Raw genomic sequence first — 26,686 nt, 5'->3', positions numbered from 1 at the left:
GGGTGCATTATTGTTTTGGAGTAAGAGAAGGATCCATTATTGTTTCGGAGTTCTATGTCCGTCGCATCAATATTTTATTTGATGTGCCCAATTATTTTTCCAAAGTAAAACTATTATTCAGCTTAAATAATAGAATGTATAATATTTCACATTCTATAAAATGTATAATATTTCAAATTCTTTGAAAATCCGTTTTACTGAAACACAAATAAACACAAATATATGGCCGTCGATGACATGATCGGACGGTAGATATTCTATCCCGCTTTTAAATTCAAATCCTCTTGGTAGTTTGGCGCCATTTGCCGTATCCCTCTCAACGAGCTCAGTAGCTCGCATATGAACAATCATGGTTTGCAATCGCATAAACATTGCCCCAGAATCGATCCACGAGCCACCAGATCTCTCTCTGCACGACTTCCAACAGTTCATCTGCGTTTCTTCGTGGTCAAAACGATTTCAGAAAAGGTATTTTTCTGCAAGAGAGTGCTAAAATTGCAAAGCGCCATTATTTTCTTGTCGCCGTCATGAATCCTCTACGCCTTGTCCTAATGAAATTATTTAGAGTTCTTGATTGGAAAAATTTGCCATATTTCAACTTTCTGGAAATATTTCAACTTTTTGCCTTGCAGTTCATTCCCCAATGTCACTTCAGGAGCACGCAGGTAGTGATAAAACTTGGGTCTGGCATGCAACTGATTTCTCAGATGGGGAACTGAAGGAAGAACTCTTCTGCATTCGTCTTGGCTCTGTAGACAGTGAGCACTGTTCTTAGACTCTTCTAATCCTTGTTTGTATCATGTATGCGGATTTTGAACTCTCTGCTATACGGTCTTGTCATTCTCCTGTTGTAAGCAGTACTACCCGAGATAACTCAATTGACAAATGCCATTCCACTCTACTGCCCGAGATAACTCAATTGACGTATGCCTCATGAGCTGCACTGAATTTTTGGATTTCTTACTTGAACTTGCTGGTTTTTAAAGGTCTTCCTTGAACGAGCTCTGCAAAAGGTCTGTTATCCGGGATCTGTACTAATATAGAAGCAGAGTTGAGCAATTAGAGGAGCATCTATGCTTTCAAAATTACCCAAAACTCTCACAAGCCAACTCCGACTGCCACCGACCTAGACTGTTTCATTTATACTGTGATATGCCTCTCCTGTAAACTTTCATATTTCTTTTGAGTACTAAGTAATTATGAAACATCGCGGCAACTGTTGTCAGGAACGGTGGTGGGGAAGCAGTAGAAAAGATGGATTGAAATATTCAACGCCCACTTAGGTCATTACCTTGAGTATTGGGCTCTTTGAGAGCCGAAAACTAAACCAGCCTTAGTTGCTGCTACTAATAGCCGTGTGCAACCTGCCCTTTTATTTTGTCCGAGGCCGATAAGGCAATTTGGTGTGTACTTGATGTATATATACCTCAGCTCAAATATAATTTAGTGGCAACCAGTTCCCTCGTTTGCATAAGTTTGTTAGCGTTCTATAATTGATGTGACAGTCAAATGTTTTTGCGATAATTGGGGTATTGCATTCTTCTTTGATTATTGGTCTGTTTCTTCGCGCTTCCCCTTGGTTTCGTATTTGAGTGGAGGGAATATCGTTTTAGTGTTGCATATATCCACATTAATCACAAATTTATTGACCAGACCTCAAAGTTTTTGATATCAGAGGTTAAGACGAAACCATATTTTACACTCAATTGATCCAGTTGTTAGTAACTTAGTTGTTTGATGGCTTTAATGAAAATTCAATCCACCAGTTTCCCTAATGGCCTTTTCCTGTTCACTAAACTGCTAAACAATCATTCTAACAATCATTCTAGGGAGTGATTAGGAGAGTGCACTTAGACACTTGTTGGGAAATAGTAGCAGTTACACTTAGGAGAGTATCATCATGTGCTGGCAGCCAAACTTATAGCAGTGACTATGCATTAGAGGCCATTGCAAACCTTTCAAGGCATAGTGAGAATGGGTTTTCTGTAAGCATTGAGTTATATTCTCCGATGCTGTCAATTCCCTGAATGACTGGTATCTCTTTTCTCCCTTACAAGCGCTTTCCTTTGACACCTGAGTTTCCCCAGATCAGCATCATAATACGAGATAGATCTCTACACAATTGTTCCGCTGAGAATGTTATTGATGTCCATGTGACATTTTTGTTGTTTTTTAGGGCAGTTTAACTGAGAATTTTGATGTTCACGTGACTTCTTTTTGGGCAGTCTGAAAGGTTCAGTTCAATTCAACGAGTTCATTGCCACCAAAACTTAAACAGTTGAAAGCTCAAAAATATCTGCAAACAAGCTTAAATCCTTTTTGACACGAGTGGATATCTTGTAGGGCTCTGTAATCGTTAGACTGTTTTTGCAAGCTCAGTGTGGTAGAGATGTTGTAATGTAATGTCCTCAAGCACTGTACTATGACTATAAATCAATCTGCAGAGGATGAGCAGTTCTCTGTTCAGTTCCATATGGATCAAGAGGGGTGCTTGAACCTGAAACTTGCATTGCCAAGCGGTCAAAAACAAGTATCTCCTTCTCTTCCTACTAACATCCTGACAGAAAAGGCCAATCTGATGGTGAATCCATGCTCTTATGCTTTGTTAATACCAATACTCTTCAGAGAATGATCCCTTTAATATAGAAATTTGACCTTCTTTCTCCATGACTTCATCTTCTAAAACCTGTACTCTGTGCCACAAGTCAGTTGCCTCATTCCGGATGTTTAGAATAACCTGGTCTTTAGCTTCTGCTGCTTGCTTAAGCAATATATTCTGCTTGATCATATCACTCTTTTCGGCCCTTAGTCTGCACATTTCATCATGCATATGACATATTTTCCCTTTCAAATCATTCATCAGATTTTTGGAATGTATCAATTCAGCCTCAGTTTCAACCTTTTTGTAGTTGGCATTTTGCAATTGTCTATGCACTTGCAGGTGTTCAGTTTCTGCAAAAAGCAAATCTTGGTTTGCAACAATGGCTGTTAACTTTCGGGTTAACTTTCCCATCGACTCTTCACGTTTTGCAATCTCCATCTCAGTATTCAGTACGATGGAAGATTGTAGTAAATGATGCATCATATTGACTAAAAGTTCTAAACGCTCAAATCTTTACATTATTATGGTTTAAATAAATCTAACTTGACATTCTGTGATGGAACGAGCTGCCTATCTTTCGTGGCATTTTTGGGAAATTACATAATTCATGAAAATAGTGTTTTGTAGCATGCATTCCCATGTTCTTTGTTCTTAGATATTCTCTTCTTTCTTTTCCTTTATCTATAATTTGTTCGTAAACCATGATGACCCGAAGTTGGATACAATTGGGAAAAAAAGACTGCAGGAGATAATGGTACACAGAGGCCTTTTATGTACCAAATAACCTGTTGCTAAACTGTACATTCCATTGACAAAGAACTGCTACTATACCATCTTCTTTACTTCCTAGTATAATATCCATGTTTTCTTAGACCAGTGTTTTATCCACCTTGTGTTCATTTCAGGGGAACCACTACCAGGACAGTGCCGACTGGTTACAAGCTCAAGGGGAAGAAAAGAGATGAATTTCATAATCACATTCTGCTTTGAGAATGAGTTCTATATCTTGATGACTTTCATATAATCTAAGACCTCGTGGAGATGGTTTTTCTTTTTGGTTTTTTTTTCACACCATTGACAGACCCTATATTTAATTTGCATGTTTGCATTTTGAACTTCTACAGAATCCCAGTGGTATTACTAGCTTTGGGGCCTCGTCTATTTCTTCTCTTGGTTTTTTTCTTTTCAGACCTCTGATTCTAGGAAATCTATTGAGCACTTGTTAAAAGGAGGAAAATGATCTTGAACCAGATTCTCTCTTAAGCAAGAGAACGATACAAGTGCCTTGTGCTTATAAAATTTTCTTTTATTCTAGTTTAACAGATTATCATTAAGGTTGTCAATCCTGCATCCCTGCAGAGTTTCTGCATCAGGGTTGTGGGATTTTGTGGATCATGTGCACCAAATGTTCTCTAGCAAATAGTGCATCAAGAACAAATAATGCCCTGCGAGATTCTGTGTTTGTTGAATTAGATTCCAGGCTTCTAGAGCTTCATCCTATTTCACCCTACCAGTACTTTCATATTGCCTTGAAGCAAGCCCATGGTTTACTATTCACTATTCCTAAGCTTCATTTGAGTAACATCATAATGCTGCCTAAGTATCAGATGTTGCTGTCTGAGATCAGCCATTTCGACTCTAAGAGCTCTCAATGTTCCACCCATAATGATATTATCCTCTGTATTCTTGGAAAGTACCATCTGCAAGCCTTCCACTCTTTCAGCTAAAGAGCTCATCTGCAACGTGTATAAAAGGGCTTAATACATGATGTATTCTACCATTGATGCTAATAAAAATAATCCTTCAAAATAAAACTCTTAAGCTTCAAAATTACCTCCTCCTCTTTCCGCTGGGCAAGTGTTAGAAGATCCTCATTTATATTGAGGTAATCTGTAACATAGCAATTTAGTTGCCGTGTTTCTTTTTTGGCTTCTTCCACAGTTCCTAGGTCTTCTATTAGACCTTCACCTCGGGTTGGAATTTCTGATGCATCTTCAATGTGTTTTAATGGAGAAATCCCAGCCCACAGTTTTAACGATCACTACCCGATATCAGAATCTATTGGAAGCCCAGATATTTTATATGAGGCCGTTGATTTAGAGGAAGATCCGAAGATGTATCAAATTCCACAAACAAAGAGACTCGTGCCTTTGATCCGAAAACAGTAAGAACCAATTACAGTGATAACATAGGTTTGAATTTCTAGGCACTTGAAGCTTCATGAAATGAACAATGGAGATTGACTGCAAATATGAAGAGGCCCACCATGATGTTTAGAAGCCCCTCGAGCTTGAATCTCCCTTTCAAAATGGCCATACATGAAAAATTTCAAGCCCCTTGATGAAGCATCTTGAATCTCCCTTTCAAAATGTCTTACATTAGGCAGTTACAAAAAAAGATATATGCAGCCCATGTTTCCTGCTCCAGACAAGCCAAATCCCAAGAAAGCTTTCCTAACAACTTTTGGAACATTTTTTTTGTATCCTTAGTCATTAATTGATACATTTTTGGAATGTTTTTCTAAATGAGAAATTGTAGCTTGCCATTTCTTTTAATCAGGATATGAATAGTTTCTTGAAATTTTTAGTTTATTTTTGGAAAACAGTGTACAGTAACTTACAACTATACCTTTGACTTAGGTACAGTGCTATGATTGTGATTTTTATTTTTACAATTGTCTACTGGTTCCTATGCCTCACACTTATATCATTGATGGATTTGCCTAGAGAACCAATGAAAGCTTCCATCAGCCCCTGTTGCCTTTAGCTGGTCTCTTGCCTTTTACTAACAGACCTGGAGCCTATTCTAGCTTGAAAGAGCATTACGATGGACATATAACGTACGGAGTTGTCTCCATCTTTTTATAGCCTTTAAACTCTTCTTTACCTGTGAGTTTTCTATTCTTATCTGACATAACTGCTTGTGACCTTTGGGAAACGTTTCAACTTTCTCTTGTTGGCGTAGTAGCTACAGAGAAGGGTATTGTGTTTATGTTTCTCGAAGATACCTCTGCAAAGTCCATGAGTTTGGAAATTTTCATTTTAGTGAACCTATTGGCTTTAAACCTAGCTGCTTTTTTGGCTTGACAAGTCATCTACATGGGTTTTCTTGTAATGTACAAGTTATACATTAATTTGTAGTATGTACATGGGTTTTCTTGTCATGTACAAGTTATCCAATTAATGTATGGAATGGAATACTGTCAAATGTTCTTGGTATTTGCACAGTCATTGTTGAAAGCTTTATGGTTCATCTGCTTGAGTGATAGTAATTATGTGTTCTACTGCGTCATGGGAGTAATGACTGTGCTGAGAAACTTCCAAAATAAAGAAAAAATAACAAAAAAACACATTGTAGAAATATAAATAAGATAATAAGATTATTATAGAAAACTGTTGAAATATTATTATTAAAAGAAGATATGACAAAATGGCAGAGTCAGGAAGACGTCCCCTGAAGAAATTCTTTTTGCTGACCAAACAATAAAAGTCCAAATCATGTATATATCCACTAGGGTACATGTAGCTGTTATATAGCTTCATGTCCAAACATAAGCATAGTTTAATTGTTTTACATTTTAGTTTTTCTTTTGGGTATATTTTCCAGTTAATTTTGCCTAAAATTTGGTAGGTATCTGTTGGAATTATAACTTTATGCACTCTACAATTCTGTGACCAGCTGAATGTCAAGCAATTGAACCGCGATTTAAATCCTATTTTGTCAGCAATAAGTACTATACTTTGTCTTTATTTAGTGTAGAGAACCAAGCACTTATTCACTTATCAGCATAGTTAAGACTTGAGTTTAGGGTGGCTTTAATTATCTCTGGTAATAGCAAATGATACGGAGGATTGTGCATAACCCACCCCCTTTTTGATTCCAATAAGCAGAGGTGGTCACTATGGTAATCCGATTTCAATTTGTAGTTAGAAAATGGGGTCACAACTTTCCATATTTTTTGTTTTGTTTTGTCTTTTTACATCAAACAATAGTATATTTATTAGAACCATAGTCAACTAAACAAACAGGAAACAATTTATTTGACAGGTGGAAGAAGTGATAGGCTTAGAGCAATTGAATTGTAGGCCATGCTTCTTGACAAATTGATGAACAGATGTCTCCTTACTTGAAATTTAGGTTGGCACCATGGCACCATCCTGTCCATCATTATACACTAATCTTGTCATTATCTTCTTCACTGTGAATGACTGGCCTGTTCCCTGCAAATAGATCTGGGCATAGAGGAGCCAATCCAAGAACAATAATCTCTAGCACAAGACAATATTAATGATCTAAATACCTAATCATGAAGCTTGAGTTTGATTTTTCTCTACTGGTTCTGAATCTCTGATTGAGGATCTCCCACTCGTCATTATCAAACCTTCTCCTTCATCATTGGCATCAGCTGCACTGCTGAGGTACTTTGGTTGGTTGTCATTGGACTTGAGAGCTTGAAGTTTCAAATGATTATAGAACAGACAGCCAGAAAAGCCAGTCCACACCCACTCAAGTTTATGACTGTAACCTTTTCATTTATTACAGACAAAGATTATGTTATGAGCAGCCAGTCCTTGACAAGACCAGCAACATTCATAGTCAAGGCTGAAGTCTTTCCTATCAGAAGAAACACTGCAAGATTAAGAGCCAAGGCAAAAGCAGAAATGTCATGTAATCCAAATCAAAGGAAGAGACCCTGATTATCAGAAATGGGTATTCTACTAGGGCCCAGGGGGTGCTGAGAAAAACAAGGCAACAAAGAGCAACAAAGATGTGATGGGATTCAACTTAATCCCTTTTGATGTTCGTGGAATTTGTATGAGAACCAATTGGGTAGTCTCACATGCAACTGCACTTAACTGGAGAATCACCTCCCATGCATTCATCTTGGCCTCCCCATAAGCTGAAATAGTAACTCCAATGGATATGGCCAACATATTGGCCTCGGGCTCACCTTTATAAGCTTCTTTCTTCAGGGAAACCACAATCAAATACACAGCAATGGGAATTAGAGCTTTCATCATTTGAAATAATGACACTGAGAGGAAAACATAGGCAGAATTTGAAAACCAGAGACCCAAAGAATACACTTATCAATACTATGGGTTCAACGAGCTTGAAGACTCTTACAATAGCAACAGCCAGTGTTGAGTAGAAGCCCATGTGAATCATGGTGGGACTGATCACACTAAAGTTGTCAAGCAATGGCAACTCCAATGGATATGGCTAACATATTGGCCATGGCCTCACCTTTATAAGATTCTTTCTTCAGGGGAACTGCAATCGAATGCATATCAAATGTGCACAAGAGCTTTCAACATTTGAAATATCGATACTTTGAGGGACATGCACCAAGGGCTGCATCATTTAGGATTTGTACTCAGTTTAGGTGTCATATTCAAGGGGAAGTTGTTACGCTTTCCACCACTTCATAGATTGTTAGAGTGATGAAACAAAAGAGGCTCCCTCTTGAGGCTAGATTATGTCATTCATATCAGCTGTGTTGTTGATGTCCTAGCTCAGCCAGGTCTTGCCAAAACTCTGTTGAGGTTCAAAATTTATTATAAACTGAAATGTCTTTACAAGAATTGACCTCATAAAATGCCATAATCACAAGATATGCCATACATGGCTGTGATTATGGCTCGCAAGACCCTTAGACTTTGAGCAATGAGGCTCGCAACATCACTTATGATTATGCACTCTATAATTCTGTGACCAGCTGAATGTCAAGCAATTGAACCGCGATTTAAATCTTATTTTGTCAGCAATAAGTACTATACTTTGTCTTTATTTAGCGTAGAGAACCAAGCACTTATTCTGCTCATCTATAGAAGGGACAATGGTTGTTTGCCTATGAGGTATAAGGAAATCCTATCAGATGTTTTGTATTTTCGTATGGAATTGAATCATACTCCTGCACACTGTAACATTCATATATATCAACCTGTAGAGGCTTTAATAACACCTGGTATTCTGGTTAGTGATTTTATTGGACCTCATGTGCATATCCTACATGCACAGGATGGACTATTCATATGTTACAGGGTATTATTCTTATTATTTAGGGTGCACATCTTTAGGTGCTCAAGAACGATTACTAGAACAGTCAGTTAATTTTGCAATTTAAAGGATGAAAAAGGAGGTTATAGGAGTCTAGTTTTGGTTCTCATCCACAATGTCACACTAGTCTGCCTGGGCATGGTTCTCATGGTTTAATAGTGACTTGAGGAGTCATAATACCACAGATCACTAAACACGAACAGCTAAGGTAGCCCAAGGACAATAGCCATCTTTACACATTAGCCACCTTCCACCTATTAGACTAGCCCTACATTCAGCAGAGCAGAGATAATATTTTCAAGAGTTTCCTTGCTTGGACATTAGATGATAGGAGAGCCGAGCATCATCATTCCTATGCCTCCCGTAGGATCACACAACTGGATCCTTTCTTAAGCTTTTGGCAATTCCAACAATGATCCAATAGCCTAGTTCCCACCACCATTGACATCATCCCATCCCTCTCCAGACTTTTAGTGCAGACACTCTGTTGTATCCCTACATTTATGCTACGATTAGATAGTTTGATGGTTTTTTTTCCCGTTTTGATGCCTTGAGATGTGAAGATTCAAGAAATTTGATCGTTTTGATGCCTTGAGACTTGAAGGAATTTGATCTTGTTGAAGGCTGAAGCTCCGCATTTTTTAATAATTCTTTTGTGCCAATGGGCTGTGTATCACTGTTTGGAAGAGACGTGCACAATAGCTCTTAGAATAATCATTGAATCACCCACCACTGTTGCCTAGCAGGCCCCTTGAGCTTCAGGAAGATGGATGCCTTTGAAGAGGGCTTGAGCCTTCACTTGTTTTTTCACGAAAATACCAACCTGCCGTAATATCGACTCTCTTGATTTCATCTGAAGTCAATGAAGGCTCCCTGCCCCTGCCATTCCAGGTTTCTTTTAAAGGTGCCATCAAGGAAAAGGGTTGATACCTTGATCCAGCATCCAGGGTTTCACGTCTTAGAGAGACACATCTTGAGAAATAGGTGGATGGTCCATACTGTCTTCCCAAGCTTAATGCACTTGCCATTGCGTGGGATACATGATAGGTGTTTCCAAAGGAAACGGGCCAAGGACTCGCAGAATGGCGAGACAGGGGATCCTTTTATCACCGACTTTGTTTGAAATAGTTATGGCGAAGTCCATCTTTCCACCAGGCCACTTTGTCGGACAAATATTTCAACAACAGTTTGGCTTCCCTGGCTTGGTTAGATATCATTGGATCTCTTATTGCCAAGCCCAACTACTCTCAAATGGGGCTCGAACCATAATCCAATTGATTAAATTGAATATTTTGTTGTCCGCTGTCTCCTTTCTACAGGAACCACCTTGTCTCTCTCCCAAGGATATAGGTAACCTACCGGTGCCAAGAGGGCTGAAATCAGGAAAAGTGACAATACATCTTACCTGGATTATCATATTGATATTTACTGTGACTAGATTGATTCATTATCCTTTTGGCTGTACTTACCCATGGGTTTTATTTTGCTCTTATTACATTCCTGAAAGATTTGCGGAAGATCTCAAAGCGCTCTTCTTTGTTTAATCCGTCTGTAATGATTGTTTTCCAAAATATGCTTGCAAAAATATGCTTGAGCTATTTTGACATATATAATGTTAATTTTAAGATATAGGGATGGTATTGGGTTTTTCCCTCATGGTACAGAAATGGAAAGAAGATGAAGTGGACAACAATAATTAGAATTATTCTTAGAAATTAGTTAATGGTCGGTATTGAAATAAAAATAGTTATTGTTTTAAAAAATGTGATTTTATAATAAATTAATAACAATGAAATAATAACTCTCTTGCTAAGGTTTTGCAAATGGGGTAGCAAGCTAAGTGGGCTTGATTGTGGGAAAAACTCCACAATTAAGCGCGCTTGAGCCAGAGGAGTTTTGGGATGGGTGACCTCCTGGGAAGTCCTGGTTACCGGGTGCAAGCCCCGGAAGTGATGATTGATGCTATGTGATTCGTTCTCCACATTTCACTAGTTTCAATCCCACTTCTTCACCCCTGTGAGCATCACCCGATGCAATGAGTGCTAAGTGAACTATTCAAAAATCATGAGAAATTAGTCAGTTACAACTACCTCTCATGGAAATGGTCATACGTTTGAATGACTTACTTAACGCAGTTGAATCCCAAAAATGATATCTAATATAATGCACTGCGTAAATCCCCCATACTTAAATTCAAAAAGAGTCAAGGGATCTCTACTTGAATGGTTCATGAGGCACAATACTTGCTAAGGTTTTGCAAATGGGGTAGCAAGCTAAGTGGGCTTGATTGTGGGAAAAACTCCACAGTTAAGCGCGCTTGAGCCAGAGGAGTTCTGGGATGGGTGACCTCCTGGGAAGTCCTGGTTACCGGGTGCAAGCCCCGGAAGTGATGATTGATGCTATGTGATTCGTTCTCCACATTTCACTAGTTTCAATCCCACTTCTTCACCCTGTGAGCATCACCCGATGCAATGAGTGCTAAGTGAACTATTCAAAAATCATGAGAAATTAGTCAGTTACAACTACCTCTCATGGAAATGGTCATACGTTTGAATGACTTACTTAACGCAGTTGAATCCCAAAAATGATATCTAATATAATGCAATGCGTAAATCCCCCATACTTAAATTCAAAAAGAGTCAAGGGATCTCTACTTGAATGGTTCATGAGGCACAATACTTGCTAAGGTTTTGCAAATGGGGTAGCAAGCTAAGTGGGCTTGATTGTGGGAAAAACTCCACAGTTAAGCGCGCTTGAGCCAGAGGAGTTCTGGGATGGGTGACCTCCTGGGAAGTCCTGGTTACCGGGTGCAAGCCCCGGAAGTGATGATTGAGGCTATGTGATTCGTTCTCCACATTTCACTAGTTTCAATCCCACTTCTTCACCCCTGTGAGCATCACCCGATGCAATGAGTGCTAAGTGAACTATTCAAAAATCATGAGAAATTAGTCAGTTACAACTACCTCTCATGGAAATGGTCATACGTTTGAATGACTTACTTAACGCAGTTGAATCCCAAAAATGATATCTAAAATAACTCTCTTGTTTATATTCAGCCTGTAGGCTATTCAATTCCATATCATTCCATTATTATTTACAACTCATTTAATTGTCAATCTCATGCTATGATATTGGCTTTATCCCCAATCCAACATGTACTGCAGATTTACCTTGATCTTCACTTGTGTTATTGTATGTTTTTGCAATTTCTTGGAAAGCTTTAATGCATTTGGTCTTTTATCGACTCCTTTGTAATGGTGAGATTGTACTGTGTAATAACTGTTCTCCTGTAGCTTTCGTATTTTGGATATGGGGCATTATATCTCGAGAAACACAGATAGACTAACACTCTCTTTATTTTCCTGTAAATAAAACAGAGAGTTTCAGGTGCTTGAATCAGGGGTGGAACACTATAATGCTAAAGAGGTTCAAATTTGAAAATTGTTGAATGCCTTTCCTCCATAACAACCGAACAACTCTAGCATAACAAGTGAAACAACTCTTTAACAAAATGGAGAGGGGAGGTGCAAGTAAAACAACTCTTTCAAAAAATGGAAGCTCTCTCAAATCGGGCAATGATGACTCCAAGGACTGCCTTTTGAGTTCTTTAATTTCCTTCGAACTCTCCTCTCCTTTTAGTAGACATTTCAAGGGCAAAGATAATTGCATTTCTAGCCTTCCCATTTTTTGTTCCTTTCTTGTGGTGGTTTTCCCAACAATTTCCACCCTAAGTAGCGTTGTTGTGGACGAAGTTTACTATTTTCTTATAAATGACATTTTGCTCCTTCCTTCGAACGTTTCGAATAGCTTTAGGTACCATTGTTTCCTTTAGAAATGACGGTTCCATGTTTAATTCGTTGTTTCGTTATGATGTCCTCTCTTTAACCGTGGTGACCTACGTTTAGGTTGAGATCAGCTCCAATGGTTGATGGAAGAATGATTTGTCTAATTGTAGGATGTTGTCAATAGGTTTGTGCAAGGCTCTGTCTCACTAAGTGCCTTACGAAATAATTTTTACCCTTCACAAGTGGCTCCCACTCTCAACCCCTCTCCATTAAATCGACCCCTCTCCATTAAATTTGAACATGACATTTCATGAGTTAAATCCAACACAAACTACTTGATCCACACTAGATAGGTTTATTCTATTGTTAAATTTGAAAATGACATTTTATGGGCTAAATCCCACACAAACTGCTTGATCCACACTTGATAGGTTTATTCTATTGATATATATATATATATATATATATATATATATATATATATATATATATTTGTTTTGGTTACACTTAAACTACACAATTGTCATTGTTATATTTTTTTAACTTTATTTTTTCTCACTTTAGGAGTTACTTTTAAAACAACACATTTTATTTATTCTATTGTTGTATATATATTTTTGTTTTGGTTACACTTTAACTACACAATTGTCATTGTTATATTTTTTAACTTTATTTTTCTCACTTTAGGAGTTACTTTTAAAAAAACGCATTTTATTTATATTGGATATATTTTTTAATTCCATTGATTTGTTTGTATCATCATTGGTTGAAGATCAGCGAAAGTAATGTGGTGTCCGTGGCAGAAAATGAGCTAATGCGCATTCTCATATTGATGCGAAACTTTGTGCCTGGATATAAGCAAATTGTTGAGGGTGATTGGAAAGTGGCGACAATTTCTTACAGGTCATATGATCTAGAAGGGAAAACTATTGGTTCTATTAGTGCAGGGCGTATTGGCAAAGAACTACTTAAGCGTTTGAAGGTATTCATTCTTAGGATCTAGTACTACTTCATGATGTTGCAAACTTCTTTTCAAAAATCAGTGCTCCATAATTCTTACGCATGCATGCTGTTTGTTTCAAAATTTCAATCTAATAATAATAAACATTACATGATGTTGAATTGAATTGCGTTCCTTTGTACAGCCCTTCAATTGTAAGCTTCTTTACCACGACCGTCTTTCTATTGGACCCGAATTGGAAAAGGAAACTGGAGCAACATTGGAGACAAATCTTGACGAAATGCTACCTAAATGTGATGTACTTGTCATTAATATGCCTCTTTCTGACAAAACTAGGTGCGCCTTATCACAATTTCATAAATAATCTCTCCCATTATTCACTCAAACATCAATAGCACCTATATATTTTGTAGAACTTGTGAACAAAAACCTAATTATTGTTTCTCTTGCCCTTTCCTTTTGGTTACAGTAGGGGAATGTTTAACAAGGAAGGTGTTCTCTACCAAGCCTAGCTTTTCTCTCAGAATCTTAACATCCCCTTTGCAAAGGGTTTCATTAGAATGACAACAACCCGCATTTAAAGCATTTCTCCACCCATCCTAATTAGAAATACAATTTTGGGTTCTCTACTAATTTTCTCCACACCCATTTAATCTTACAATGGACATAGAGCATGTATATTTATACTTGTGTGTTGGAAATACCATTTTATATTTTAATGTTTATTATTTTTGTTTTATTATTATTACTTGAATTTCTTCTTAACAAGTGGTTGTGTTTCTTTTGGTTTTAGTGAAAGTATGGGCTCCAATGTTGGCTCTCTTATTATGGAGTATAATTCATCTTTGAGAATTTTTCAATTATTAAAGTAGGTTAGTCAATTGCTTAAAATATTAAATTTATTTCAAAAAGTTTTTGTTACTTTATAGGTTAGACACTGGCTTGAAATATTAAACTTATTTCAAAATGTTTTTGTTACTTTATAGATAAGGCGTAGATTTCTTGGCTCTATGATGAAAATAATGAAGGGAAAATACATGTTAATATGTTACTTGTGCTCTTTGACTGAAAAATACACGGTGAGAGAAAAATGTATATTATGCTAATTGAGGAATGTTTTTCACTTGTCGAACTTATAGTATTGAATTTAACACACTAACACTTTACAACAATGAACTAACAATATTCATGATGAAAATAGCAATATGGAAGATTTATCTGCATAATGAAAAAGGCAATATGGAAGATTCTGATCACGTTCCAAGGCATTTCTTAAAATGTGGATGTGACAAAAGGTTGTTGTGGAAGTTGTTGTTTGTATATGGAAAATTTCTTGATCATTGTGTATAATCCTAATGTTGATAGATATGTCTACTAAATGCTTCCAGTTAATGGGGCATTGATTTGAGCATTCAATATATTTTTATTCTTTATCAAAGTATTCTTTTGTTGTATTTGTATTTTTCAATTTATGCCTTACGACGTTTCCTTTGCAACATTTGGTGCAAATGCTAGTATATCTTACCTCATTTTATGGTTAACATTGTATAACAAAAACATGCGTTGTGTTATGTAATTAATACTAACATGTAATATTGATTTTTTTTGTCAGAATGCTATAGGTAATGATTGCCAAGACGATGATCCAAATTATGTTCAACATATATCAGGAGATGATGAGGATGAGGATGAGGATGATGGTGGTGAAGGAGGAGATGATGATGATAGTTGCGGTGTTGGTGATGATGTGGATCAGAGTAATGAGGATGGTCAAGATGATCATGAGGATGATCTTGGTGGTGGTAGCTAGGCATGCACATGCATTGTTTTTTATGAAGAAATTATTGTGTAGAATGACATTGTTATGTTTAGATGGGTGTTGTGAATTTACCCTATATCAATGAGACATTTTGATTTTGTAATCATACGATGAGTTTGATTTATGTATGTTGTTAATTTATCGTAGAATAACGATATTCATGAAATATTTTGATTTGTTAATCATATTTGAATTTTACTTGTTTTGATTAAAAATAATACTGATTTTATTAGTATTATGTTGCTATTTTATACATGTTTTGAAAATTGTTAATGACACATTGTTATTTTTTTGGATGGATGTTGTCAATTTCTCTTAAATTTCTTTACAAATGATTTTGAATTGTGATATCTGCTTTAATGATATTTAGAAACTATCATATATTTCACTATGAATCTATTAATGGGGTCATATATGTAAAGAAAAATATATTCTATATAAGAAGTCAAATGCGGATATAACCATGGATGCAAAATTGAAAGTAAAATTGGATGTTAAACTAGGAATTAATACAAAATGCAAACAATTGACATACAAAGTGTTTTAAATTAGAAGTGAAAAATTGTGCAATAGTTGACACAAAGAAGGGAACAAAACATGGCATACAAAAGGATATCAAATTGGGCAAAAACAAGGACACATAAATGGGCACCAAATTAGATGCAAAAAAAGACAACAACTAGATGTAAAATAAGATGCAAAGTTGAGCGTTAAAAAGAAGCAAAAAACGTTACAAATTAATATGCCAAATGATGATGCAAATAATGGTGTAAATTTGGGATGCAAACTTGGGTGCAAAAAAGGAAAAAAAAAAGATGTAAGAAAAGACATAAAACAAGATGCAAAATGGGGCTGAAAAAAGGTGAAACCAAGGATGCCATATTGGATGTAAAAAATGATTCTTAATCACATACAAATTTAGGCTTGAACTCAGACACAATTATATGCAAATGTGGACACAAAATGAGGCAAAAAAAGATGCAAATTTGGATGGTGAAAACGATGTAAAACTAGACACCAAAAAAATGCAAAATTGGATGAAAAAGTCGGTGTAAATAATGGTGCAACTTTGGACACAAGTAGACACAAAAAAATGGTGCAAAAAGGGGCATAGAATAGCTTAAAATTGGATGCAAAACTTGGTGCAAAAACAAATACAAAAGTAGACGTAAAAAATGGCTCTAAATTGAATGTACCATTAGACACAAAATAAGATGCAAAGGTGGACACAACACATGACTCAACATAAGATGCAAATATAAATGCAAATTTGGATGCTCAAAATGATGTAACATTAGATGCAAGAGATGGTGTTAAAAATGATGCAAAATTGGATGAAACAAATGACGCAAAATATGGTGCAAAATGAGATGGGAAAAATGGAGACAAATCAAATGTAAATGTGGATGTAAAAAATGGTCCAAAAAAAGATGCAAAAATGGGCACAAAAATGGATGCAAAATTTGGTGTTAAATCAAATTCAACACATGGTGCAAAGATAGGCACCAAAGCTGGTGCAAAAATAGAAGCAAAAACTAGTGTAAGACTAGATACAAAACATGGCGTAAGACTAGATGCAAAAACTGACACAAAATGGATGCATAAAAAGACGTTAAATTGGATTCAAAATACAGTGTAAACTTGATGCAAATGATGGTGCAAAAATGGAAGCAAAGAATGACACAAAATAGGAAGCAAAAGAGAATGAAAAATAGATGCAAAAAATGACACAAAACTAGAAGCAAAACCTGTCATAAAATAAGATGCAAATCTTGGTTCAAAATTTGACGCAAAAAATGATGCATAGTTTGGTGTAAAAAATGATGCAAAATCTAGCGTGAAAAAGGATACAAAATCAGGTGCAAAAAAGGACGCTTTAAAAATTGTACAATAGAGCCAGATTTAGCGCCAGGTTGCTCATCACAATTACAAAAAAAATGCACTAAAATCTGACGCTAAATCTGGCGCAAATCGCTGGTTTTGTTGTAGTGGTGTCTTAGCTTCGCGATCTATAGTCGGAGAAGAAGTTTGGTTTAGGAGATCTGCTTTGCTGTTAAATGAAGATTTATTTTCTGCGGTATTCAAATCCTCATAACTGTTGATTTGTTGGGGCGGACTTTCTCCTTGCTTGCTTTGAGAGTTGTTTCCTTCTTCCTTGATGGTGCACAGCTTCTGGAGGAGCAGTCCACATGGATGTGGCAGTTACAACATACAAGGTAAGATAACATGTACAACTCTCAACGGAAGAGTCTGAACGAGTGCAACAATTGTCATAGCAAGCTTCATGTGAAAGGTCTGTCTGATGTTCGGGATTATGTATTACAACAAATGAAATAGTTCGGATGTAGAACACAGGTTAACGCAACATGCATTACAAGTGTTAAAGATTAGTCTTACAACAGATACAATACATGTGTGGAAATGCGTTAGCCTGTTAGCAGGCATCTGAATTAAGCAAAATTTCCAAGACACATCATTACACCATACATCACTAACCCCAAGTGCGGGGCATTGGAGCCACTACTTACTCCTTAAAGAAAATATTACATACTCTCTTGGCTATGTGGGAGGACCTGAGGTGAAAAAGTCCTTTACATGTACAAATGAGTGGGTATTTATATCCAAGGTTGAAACTGACCCTTGTGGCTATTCGACTACCCTCATGACCATTTGACTTCCATGACTTTTCGACTTACATGACTCTTTGTTCAACAAGTGGGTACCTTGAACTTCCATGTTACATCACATTGATTCACAACATAGCCCATAGTAGAGATGTGGGCGACATGACTCGACATGACAGTGTTGGTACATTCACGCTGCTGCTGGAATGCATGCCGAGCTATAGTGTTGCTAGGTGATGGATTTCGTCATGGTGTATCCCAGCTTCACCTCCGCATGACGAAGTGCGCAAAGTTTTCGATGGTATTTGGTTTGCTTGATGAAGATTTGGCATGTTGCTCCTTGCTTGCATGTTGGAAGGCTTGACAGGCTCATCTATTCGCGAAGGTGCATATTCGTCCATTCGTCCATTAGTGAGCACATCTCTTCACATGCATCGTTCATTCATCCATTGGTGAACCTGTCCTTCTGCATGTGCTCCCTTTATTCATCCCATTCATCGTCTTGTTGTGTTTGTTGGCGTACCTGTACCTGTAGCCATTCATGACTAGATGACATCAAATCCAAAACCTCCTAGTCTACCATGACACGTGATCATTTCAGATGTAGGTGACCGGGAGAGGAAGCAAGGTTGTGAAGTGGGATGATGGCTCTAGGCACTGTTTATGAAAATTGCAAAAGAGTCACTGAGTGATGGAGATCGGCAATCCAAGTCGATAATGACTGTCTGTGAGGTCTGGTTCGGCTGGAAGGAAAAATTGAGCAAATTTTGGGAGGGACAGTCCAAGAAGCAGGAAGGTAAGGAAGGCAAGATCTATGTAATTTCAGGAACGAGCGGGTATTAGGGGTTGGCAAGACAAATTTGCACAATTTTCTAGAGGAACAGGTCGGATTGTAAGGAGGGTCAGCAGGTAGGGATCATGTAGTTTTTTGGAGGAACTGTTGGGGGACTGGCAGCCAAAACTGCACAATTCCCAGAGGGAACTGCAAGTTGGCTGTCGAGGTCACTGGCAGCCAAAACTATGAAATTCCCAAAGGTAACTAGCAATTGGGTTCTTGGCCACTGGTAGCAGAAATTGCGCAATTCCTAGAGGGAAATGGCAACTACTGCTAGGAGCTACTGGCAGGGGAAACTGCACTGAGGCCAGGAAGCTGGCCTGAGGATCATCTCTGCACAATTTATGAGCTGAGCGGACTATTGGGAAGCAAAGGGCTTTCTCATGAAAACTGCATTATTTCTGAGATCAGAAATGAATCGACTATTGGGATGACTGACTGGGAAAACTGCGGAATTTTCTGAGGGAGACAGGGACGGGCACTTGGTGTTTACCCTACTTATCTGCGCAATTTCATCTATCATCTAAGTGAGTAAGGTCAGTGGCCTCGTGAGTAAGATCAGTGGCCTCTACGCAATTTTTGAGGGGAGTCAGCCCCGAGGTGACTACCGAGTCTGACTATCAAGGTGGCCAGCATGAGAGTTGATTGAATTGCTTGCAGACAGCGTAGTTTGAAAAGACTAGCTTGGTGCTTCTGCACTATTTTGGTTGATAGTTGATCAAGTCGATGGTGGGGTGATGGTTCGGCTGTCAGAGGGTAGTCTGGTCATCATAACTTCAACAAAAATGACTAAGTGTGTGAACGATCAAAATATGCATAGGTGATCATACAAACACACACTCACATGACTCGACAACGAAACGACCCAAACCATCCAAACACACATGTTCAACATGACTAATGGACGGTGCAAGTGATAAGTGCAACACTCATGATTAGCCATTCACTGATCGAGATGACGCTTGTGTGGCAGATGCTTTCATAGCGAACACAACAAGCACATACGAAGCGAAGACTTTGAGCATAACCATAACATGGTCGTAAGCATGACTTAGACACCAACATGCAGAAAATTGAATGACATGAAAAAGAAAGGCAAATGCAATGACTCACACGAGCTTATGGAGTGAACCCAAGTGTGTGTAGTCATCAAGTGAAACTCTCAAGGGAGACTTTGAAATTGGTGCAGGCCAAAATTTTGGAGGGTGGTTGTAGCCGCTACAAAACTTGGCGACACACTAGTAGAAATCCAACTTCTCTATTTCGGTTCATTGCTAGTAGAGGGCCTTGGTCTTTCAGGGAGTTTTGAATCATTGTGAAGGTTACTTCAGCTTCCCCACTTACCCCATGACATACATGGTTTACCTTTTTCCAACTTAGTCAAACACAATCAAAAGTTCATCTTGATCTCAGTGTTTCAAATTCGGGAAGGGTACCTTAGCTCGCGAGTTGAAGATTTTCAGAGTATAAGTTTTCATATATGGTGTTGCTCCGCTGCCAGAAGGCTTGGATAGTACCCCGATGGAGTCACGTAGGAACACACACATTGGTCCACTGCCAGCGAGCCTGGTCAGTACCCCGGTGGAGTTTCATGTTTCACCTCTTTGCGCAGGAAGCCTTTCTCTTCGTTCGCCTTTGTATTTTCATGAGGACAGTGCATAAGTACTTATTTATTTTTGGGGCAGAAGAGGGATCCTAACTTATTGAGAGTATAAGAGGTTGTTCCTTCAGAGAAGCATGTAAGACCTCAAACATAGGTTTTCTCGTTTATGTTTTCCCCTTCTCCGTTTCCACTAGTTAGATGAGCTTGAACACAAGGAGCAGAAGGTTGAGTATAGGCATGGGGCTTCCCAGTGTGGACATAGGTTCATGGTTGGCCCAAAATTTCCCTTGCAGAAGATTCGTATTTTCCATCAAGACTTCATCCGCTGAAGGTTACAACCAAGCATAGAGAAGGCAGACACAAGACTGGCCAAGTGCTGCAGTGTCACGAGTTTCCTCAAATTTCAGCCACATACTCTATTCAGAAGCTAGAACGTAGTAGTTGGCGGCACTTATTTTTGGAAACATAAATAGTAATATATAAAACAAACAAAACAAACGTGAACAAAAATAGTAAGCAGAATCAAACAAGAAAACACAAAGATAATAAGCAAAGCAAACAAGATGAAAACAACAAGCAGCAAGTACACTATCTACATGGCATGGGCACAACCTGGCCTACTGAAAATAATGCTTGATATCTTGTTCATTGACAGGAAGGTTTTCAATCCGCTCGTCAAGTGATCACAAACGATACGTGTGTGGGCCAAGCTTCTCATGAACTGTGTATGGACCAATCCACAGGGACTAGAACTTTGTATGTTTTCCTTTGTCTTCATGGAGCTTATCCCATTTCAGAACCAAGTCACCAACATTGAAGCTAGCTTTCCCTGCAGACTTCTTATCAAACCATATCTTGATATGGTTATGGTGGAGTGTGAATTTTTCTTTTGCTTTCATCCTTTCTTCCTGAAGCTTATGGAGAGCATCCATCCTACGCTAAACTAGTTGGCAAGGCTTGCCTTGGGATTCTTGGGAAAGCTGAAGAGTAGGCAAGTAGATATTTGGCAGAAGGATGACTTCTTTACCATAAACCAGGAAATATGGTGAGGTATTCAGAGAGGAATTGGGTGTTACATGGTCATCCCATAATGCATTTGTTAGGGTGGTATGCCAGTTACACTGCTCAAAGAAAACAATCTTCTTGATTATATAGATGAGATTTTTATTCGTGGAATCTGCTAGACTGTTTCCTTACGGGTAGTAGTTAGATGAATGCTTTAGCACAATACCACTCTGTAATGCAAAGTCATAGAGTTTCAAAGACGAAAAATAAGTTTCATTATAAAAAATAAGTGATACCAGAATGCCGAAGCATGAGATGATGTTCTACTGGAGGAAGCTGATGACCTCCTAGTCGTTCACTTGTTTGAGCAGAACTGCTTCTATCCACCACGTGAAGTAGTCAGTTGCTGTTAGGATATAGCAGTGTTGTTTTGACGAATGAGGGAAAATTTCCCCAATGATGTCCAAGCCCCACTGTTGGAATGGTTCGGTCACTGCAACAGGGTGCAGTGGGGCTGTTGATCTTTGTGTTCTGCTGGCACATCGCTGACAGACCAGGAACTTGCGGGCATAAGCATGTGCATCCTTGAATAATGTGGGCCAGTAAAAACCAGCTCGCATAACTTTGTGTGCAGTGGTATTTCCCACAAAGTGACCCTTGACAGGTCCATCATGCAGATCTTGAAGTACCTTCTCTGATTCATGTGCCTCCAGGCACCTGAGCAAAACTCCATTACTGTGCTTTCTATAAAGCACTCCATGCACTGAATGATATGCTAAGGCTTTCAGGCATAATTCCCTCTTTTGTCTGATGGAAAAGTGAGAGGGTATGGTGTCATGCTTAAGGTATTGGCACACATATTCATACTAAGAGGTTTCGTCTTCAATGGGTGTTGCTCGCCTTATGTCGTACATATCAATATCCTACTCCCAACCGACAAGCTCTTCTTCGTTCTCCGGAACATGCACTAGTTCAGTTGCAAGTCTGTAGAGCCCATGTCCTTTGATTGTGTGCACTGGCTTGATTTCAATATCATACTCTTGCAAGCTCATCATCCAGTTCACACGTCGCTCACCCAGTTCTTGTTGTCCAAGAAACGTTTGGACTGCTGGGTGGGGGACGAAGACTATGCAGTGGTTCTTTAGCAAGTCGGGCCTAAAGTGTTTCATTGCTTTGTAAACTATCAATGGCGGGGTAGTTGAGCTCTCGACCCTGCATTATTGCACTCAGGAAAGAGATGGAACGTTCATCATTAGCTTCGTCTTTTTTAGTGAGTAATGCAGTTAGTGAGTTAGTGGAAGCGAAGGTGTATAGTAGGAAATCATTCTTGAAATTTGGGCTGTAGAGCGTAGGTGCTTCTGCAATGGCTTGCTTGATCTGGGTGAATGCATACTTTTCCTTCTTACCCCAGCTGTATACTACATCTTTCTTGATCATGTCTTGAATGGGCTTAACTATCTGTGCATAATTCGAGATGAACTTCCAGAGGAAGTTTATCTTGCCCAATAAGTATTGCATAGATTTCTTTTTGGCTGGGTAAGGAATCTATGTAATGGCTTGGACCCAGTCTAGATCCACCTTGATCCCACTCTTGGCAACAATGTGTCCAAGGAGGTTCCCCTTTGACACAGAAAATACACTCTTTTTGGGATTCAAATCCTGTATCTCCACCATCGCTCAAAGATTTTTTTCAGATGGCGTATGTAGTCTTCTCATCTTCTTGAGAACACAGTCACATCATCAAGGTATACCACCATGCTTTGTCCAATGAGTCCGCAAAAGGCGATGTCCATGGCGTGCTGAAATTTTGTGCCTGTGTTTACAAGCCCAAACGGCATTCATCTATAAGCGAACATACCCCACTTGATATAGAAAGTGGTTTTGAGTCTGTCAGGTTCTACCACCAGAACCTAATTGTATCCTAAGAAACCATCAAGGAGAGAAAACATATGTACCCCAGATACTATTTGTAAAATATGGTCCATGGACGACACGGGGTAGTTATCTTTGTCCGAGGTGTGGTTTACATTCCAGAAATGGACACACAAGCATATTTCCTTGGACTTCTTTTGTATAGGAGCAAGGTTGGAGACCCATGTGGAATGTCGAACTTTGTATATGATCCGTGCATCCAACAGTTTAGTAAGCTCTTTTTGTATGAGGGGTTCAAGTTATGGATGTACTTTCCTCAGGTTCCGTTGATATGGCTTGACCTCTTCCTTGATTGGGATGATATGTTGGATGATCCTATGTCATAAGTTTTCAGATCATCATACATCCATGTGAACACATCTCAGTATTGTCTGAATAGGCGGATAAAGGCTTGCCGCTCTTGCTGTGTACAACATGTACCAAGATCGACAAAATTTGGATCCTGTTCTATTCCCAAGTTTATTAGTTCGTGCCTCATGGTGGAACTATGCGTCTTGTTGTTCCTTGGCCCCTGGAACCGTTCTTGCAAGTCATATAGCTTTTCCAATGATGCCACACCTTTTGTGATAATGTGGCCTTTCATGTTACCATCTTCTGCTTGCAGAGAGTGTTCGTGCTCGTCATCGTCTATCGCTGCATATTTGAAGATGTGAGCGTTGGCCAAGAAATGTAGTATTTTTTTATCATCATTAAACACACGTAAGTTACTTATGTTGTTCAGGATAAACAGTTTATACAAAAATTCAATAGTAAATCTATCCCTAATCGGTGACATTCTCGAGGCCGCATTTGCCCATGCATTGGCAGCTGCATTACGCGTACGGAGTACAAAAATGATATTAGATGCTTGGAAGTTTGAGATTAGTCATCATATCTCTTGTTGGTAAATTTTGAGATGCGATGATAAACATTGAATGGTGTTAGGTACCTGCCGTAACACTATCTTTGAATCACCTACCACTTTGAGCATGACCACGTTGAGGCTGGTGGCTTTCTGAAAGCCCAACATGAGTGCTTCATATTTTGCTACATTGTTCGTGCACTTGAACTCCAAGTGACTTAATACCAGATGCTTCCTGTTGCAAGGGTCAATCAGAACACACCCAGCTCCTAAGTCATCTTGCGTCTTTGACCCGTCAAAGTACATAGTCCACAACTCATTTGTACATGGACTGCTTGATGTGTTAGTACTGCTCCTACTACTGTTGTTGCTACTACTGTTACTATTGGTACAATGTGCTATATAAGTTTCATTGCCCTTAGTTGGGCAAGGAAGAAGTCCTAACTGTGCGTCTGGTGGGGCTAGAGCTGGCCATGTAGGATAACACCACAATGTTGTCTCAAGGAGGCAGTTTCTGAACATGAGTTCTTCGAAAGCTAATGGTTCATTCTCGCCATTGATGGGAGTGACATTATGCTTCATGTACCTCTCGGATTCTACCCAGATTTGGTTGCACCTTCCCTTGTACAAAAGCCACATGTGAGACCATTCTGTAGTAAAATATCCATCTAACTTGTTGGACCAGTAGCTATTGAGTAATAGATCATATGCTTCCGGGATGTCCACAACCACTATGTTGATGCATTGGTGGACTTGACCATCATGAGATAGTCAGATGATCATGTATCGTAGTTCACCAATGGTTGGTATCGATGTTCGATCAAGCTGGATGATTTGCACGAATGTCTCGCTCCATTGTGAATTGATCCACTTAGTGATGGATAGTGGCATGACGTTGGTTGCCGCACTAGAATCAACCAAACAGTTGTGAACATTGCAGTTAAAAATTTCAAAAGAATAGCAGGAATGGAGGGCAACCTAAGTTTTCTTCTTCCATCTAGAGTGTATTGAGCACAGTGGAAAGTGATTCGGGAGGTGTCTTTCTCCTTTGCTAGTAGAGGCTACGATGTCTGTCCCAATCCACGCAGCAGGATATCTCGCTGACTCTGGATCTTAGCCAACTCGAACAAACTGATGTTTGCCTAAGTTTGCTTCATGTCATCAACAATGTTGTAATCCATAGGTGGTAGACTCACCGAGGTGTCTGGGGTAAAACGAGTTTTTCGTATTGTCTGGCAGAGCGTTTCGCAGTTTGCTTCTCATGGATGTGCTTCTATCCGCCGCTGTCTTCCCATACTTGCTTTGTGTTTTCTACTTTGGGGCGGCCAGTGGATCCGTCTTCCTTATCAGCAATATGATATTTTCTTGCATCTCCCCAAGTGTGGGGGGAGCCCCTTTACTCCTAATATTGTAATGGTCAGCTTGCTTTCAGGGATGCTTCTCAGTGTTCGTCTTTGACATCGTTTGCGAGCATTGATACGCATTCACCACATGCCTAGATCTTGATGTCTCATCAAGTGCAACCTCTTCGTCATTCTCTGTGTCTTCTGGTTGCTCCTACATATTTCTTCCCACATCAAGTGTACAATTGTAAAAATCATTTGTGACTTGCTTTCAACTTGAACAAGAGTTCTCAGGATGATGTTCTTCGTGGAAGGAACATAATTTAGGATCTACACATTATTCGAGTTGGAACACAGGCTTCTGCACAGTTTTTGAAATGAACTAGTTGGTGCTTTATGAGCTGCTTGCCTGTTTCTGCCTAGGCGAGTGACTGCTTGCAAATGTGTCATTTTTACGTTGTTTGAGTTCGGACATTTTGGTGGTCAAGCTCTTGACAAGACAAGTGAGGGTCTCAATATTGGTTGCTTCCTTGTCTCTACCCTTTCTTGCCATTGTTTGGGACTTCCTGCTTGCATCTTTGGAGTCCTTTGTCGATTCGTCATTCTTGATGACTCCAACTACATGCAGGTCTTTCTCAACAATGATAGCCTCTTCACAGTTTTCCAATAGTGTTGGTTTTGCAACTCGCTTGATGAACTACGCAATGTTGGTTGGTAGTACAGACGTGTAGTAATCAGTGGTGATGGAGTCATGAGGTTTAGTGTCTACTGCGAACTTGTTCAATATACGTGTAAACCTTTGATTGAAATCTTTCACTTTCTCTTTTCCCTCCATCTTGAGGCTTCCCAACTCTTTGAGTAGCATGGTTTGGGTCTTGTCATCAACAAACTTCTCAAGGAACATGCGTTTGAATGCAACCTAGTTCTGTATAGAGTTTGATGGAAAGCTGTGATACCAAGCAGCTGCATGACCATCCAAGGCACATGGGAACAATCTACATGCTACATCATCATATCATACCTCAAGGGTCTGCAGATGTAGGTAGAAGTTGTCTAGGTGGTCTTCCGCCTTTACCGTGTTGTCAAGGTCGAACTTGATGTTCGTTCTCTCTGCTCACCTTGGCATCTTGTGCAGAATGGCTAGGAGATCCAATGGTCCCTGAGTCATCCATTCAAGATTTGGGTCAGCCATCCCTTCTTCTTCTTCGTCCTCTTCCTCTCCTTTGCAGTCTGATGGTTCCAGCTCTAAGTCTGTTAGTTCATCTCCACCTCTGCC

At 38.9% G+C, this 26,686-nt stretch overlaps 1 protein-coding gene across 5 annotated transcripts; it reads left to right on the top strand.

Moving 5' to 3' along the window:
• Positions 1-299: 299 nt before the first annotated feature.
• LOC149234054 (formate dehydrogenase, chloroplastic/mitochondrial-like) lies at positions 300-15,478 on the top strand. 5 transcript variants are annotated; one of them, XM_089461098.1, is made up of 4 exons: positions 300-468; positions 13,220-13,429; positions 13,593-13,701; positions 15,021-15,199. In XM_089461098.1, coding segments are annotated over exons 1-4 (450 nt in total). In that variant the 5' UTR covers positions 300-339; the 3' UTR covers positions 15,023-15,199. The 5 variants fall into 5 exon arrangements, 4 of the variants coding, with proteins under 4 accessions (XP_089317224.1, XP_089317222.1, XP_089317221.1 ...); XM_089461096.1 differs by having other exon boundaries at positions 13,593-13,744; XM_089461095.1 differs by lacking the exon at positions 13,593-13,701 and having other exon boundaries at positions 13,225-13,429; positions 15,021-15,478.
• Positions 15,479-26,686: the final 11,208 nt, after the last annotated feature.

This window comes from Pinus tabuliformis, chromosome 8 (genome assembly GCF_031772625.1).
Source record: "Pinus tabuliformis cultivar Carrire ecotype Pingquan chromosome 8, CPIR1, whole genome shotgun sequence".
Taxonomy (NCBI): domain Eukaryota; kingdom Viridiplantae; phylum Streptophyta; class Pinopsida; order Pinales; family Pinaceae; genus Pinus; species Pinus tabuliformis.
The sequence above is the reverse complement of the archived record's forward strand: the minus strand, read 5'-3'. Positions and strand labels throughout refer to the sequence as shown.

Excerpts from the sequence above, each read along its gene's own strand:
- LOC149234054 (XM_089461094.1), top strand. The coding sequence starts at position 340 with ATGAACAATCATGGTTTGCAATCGCATAAACATTGCCCCAGAATCGAT. Across the intron at positions 469-13,219 it reads TCAAAACGATTTCAGAAAAG|ATCAGCGAAAGTAATGTGGT; the intron begins GTATTTTTCTGC and ends CATTGGTTGAAG. Across the intron at positions 13,430-15,020 it reads AACTACTTAAGCGTTTGAAG|AATGCTATAGGTAATGATTG; the intron begins GTATTCATTCTT and ends TTTTTTTGTCAG.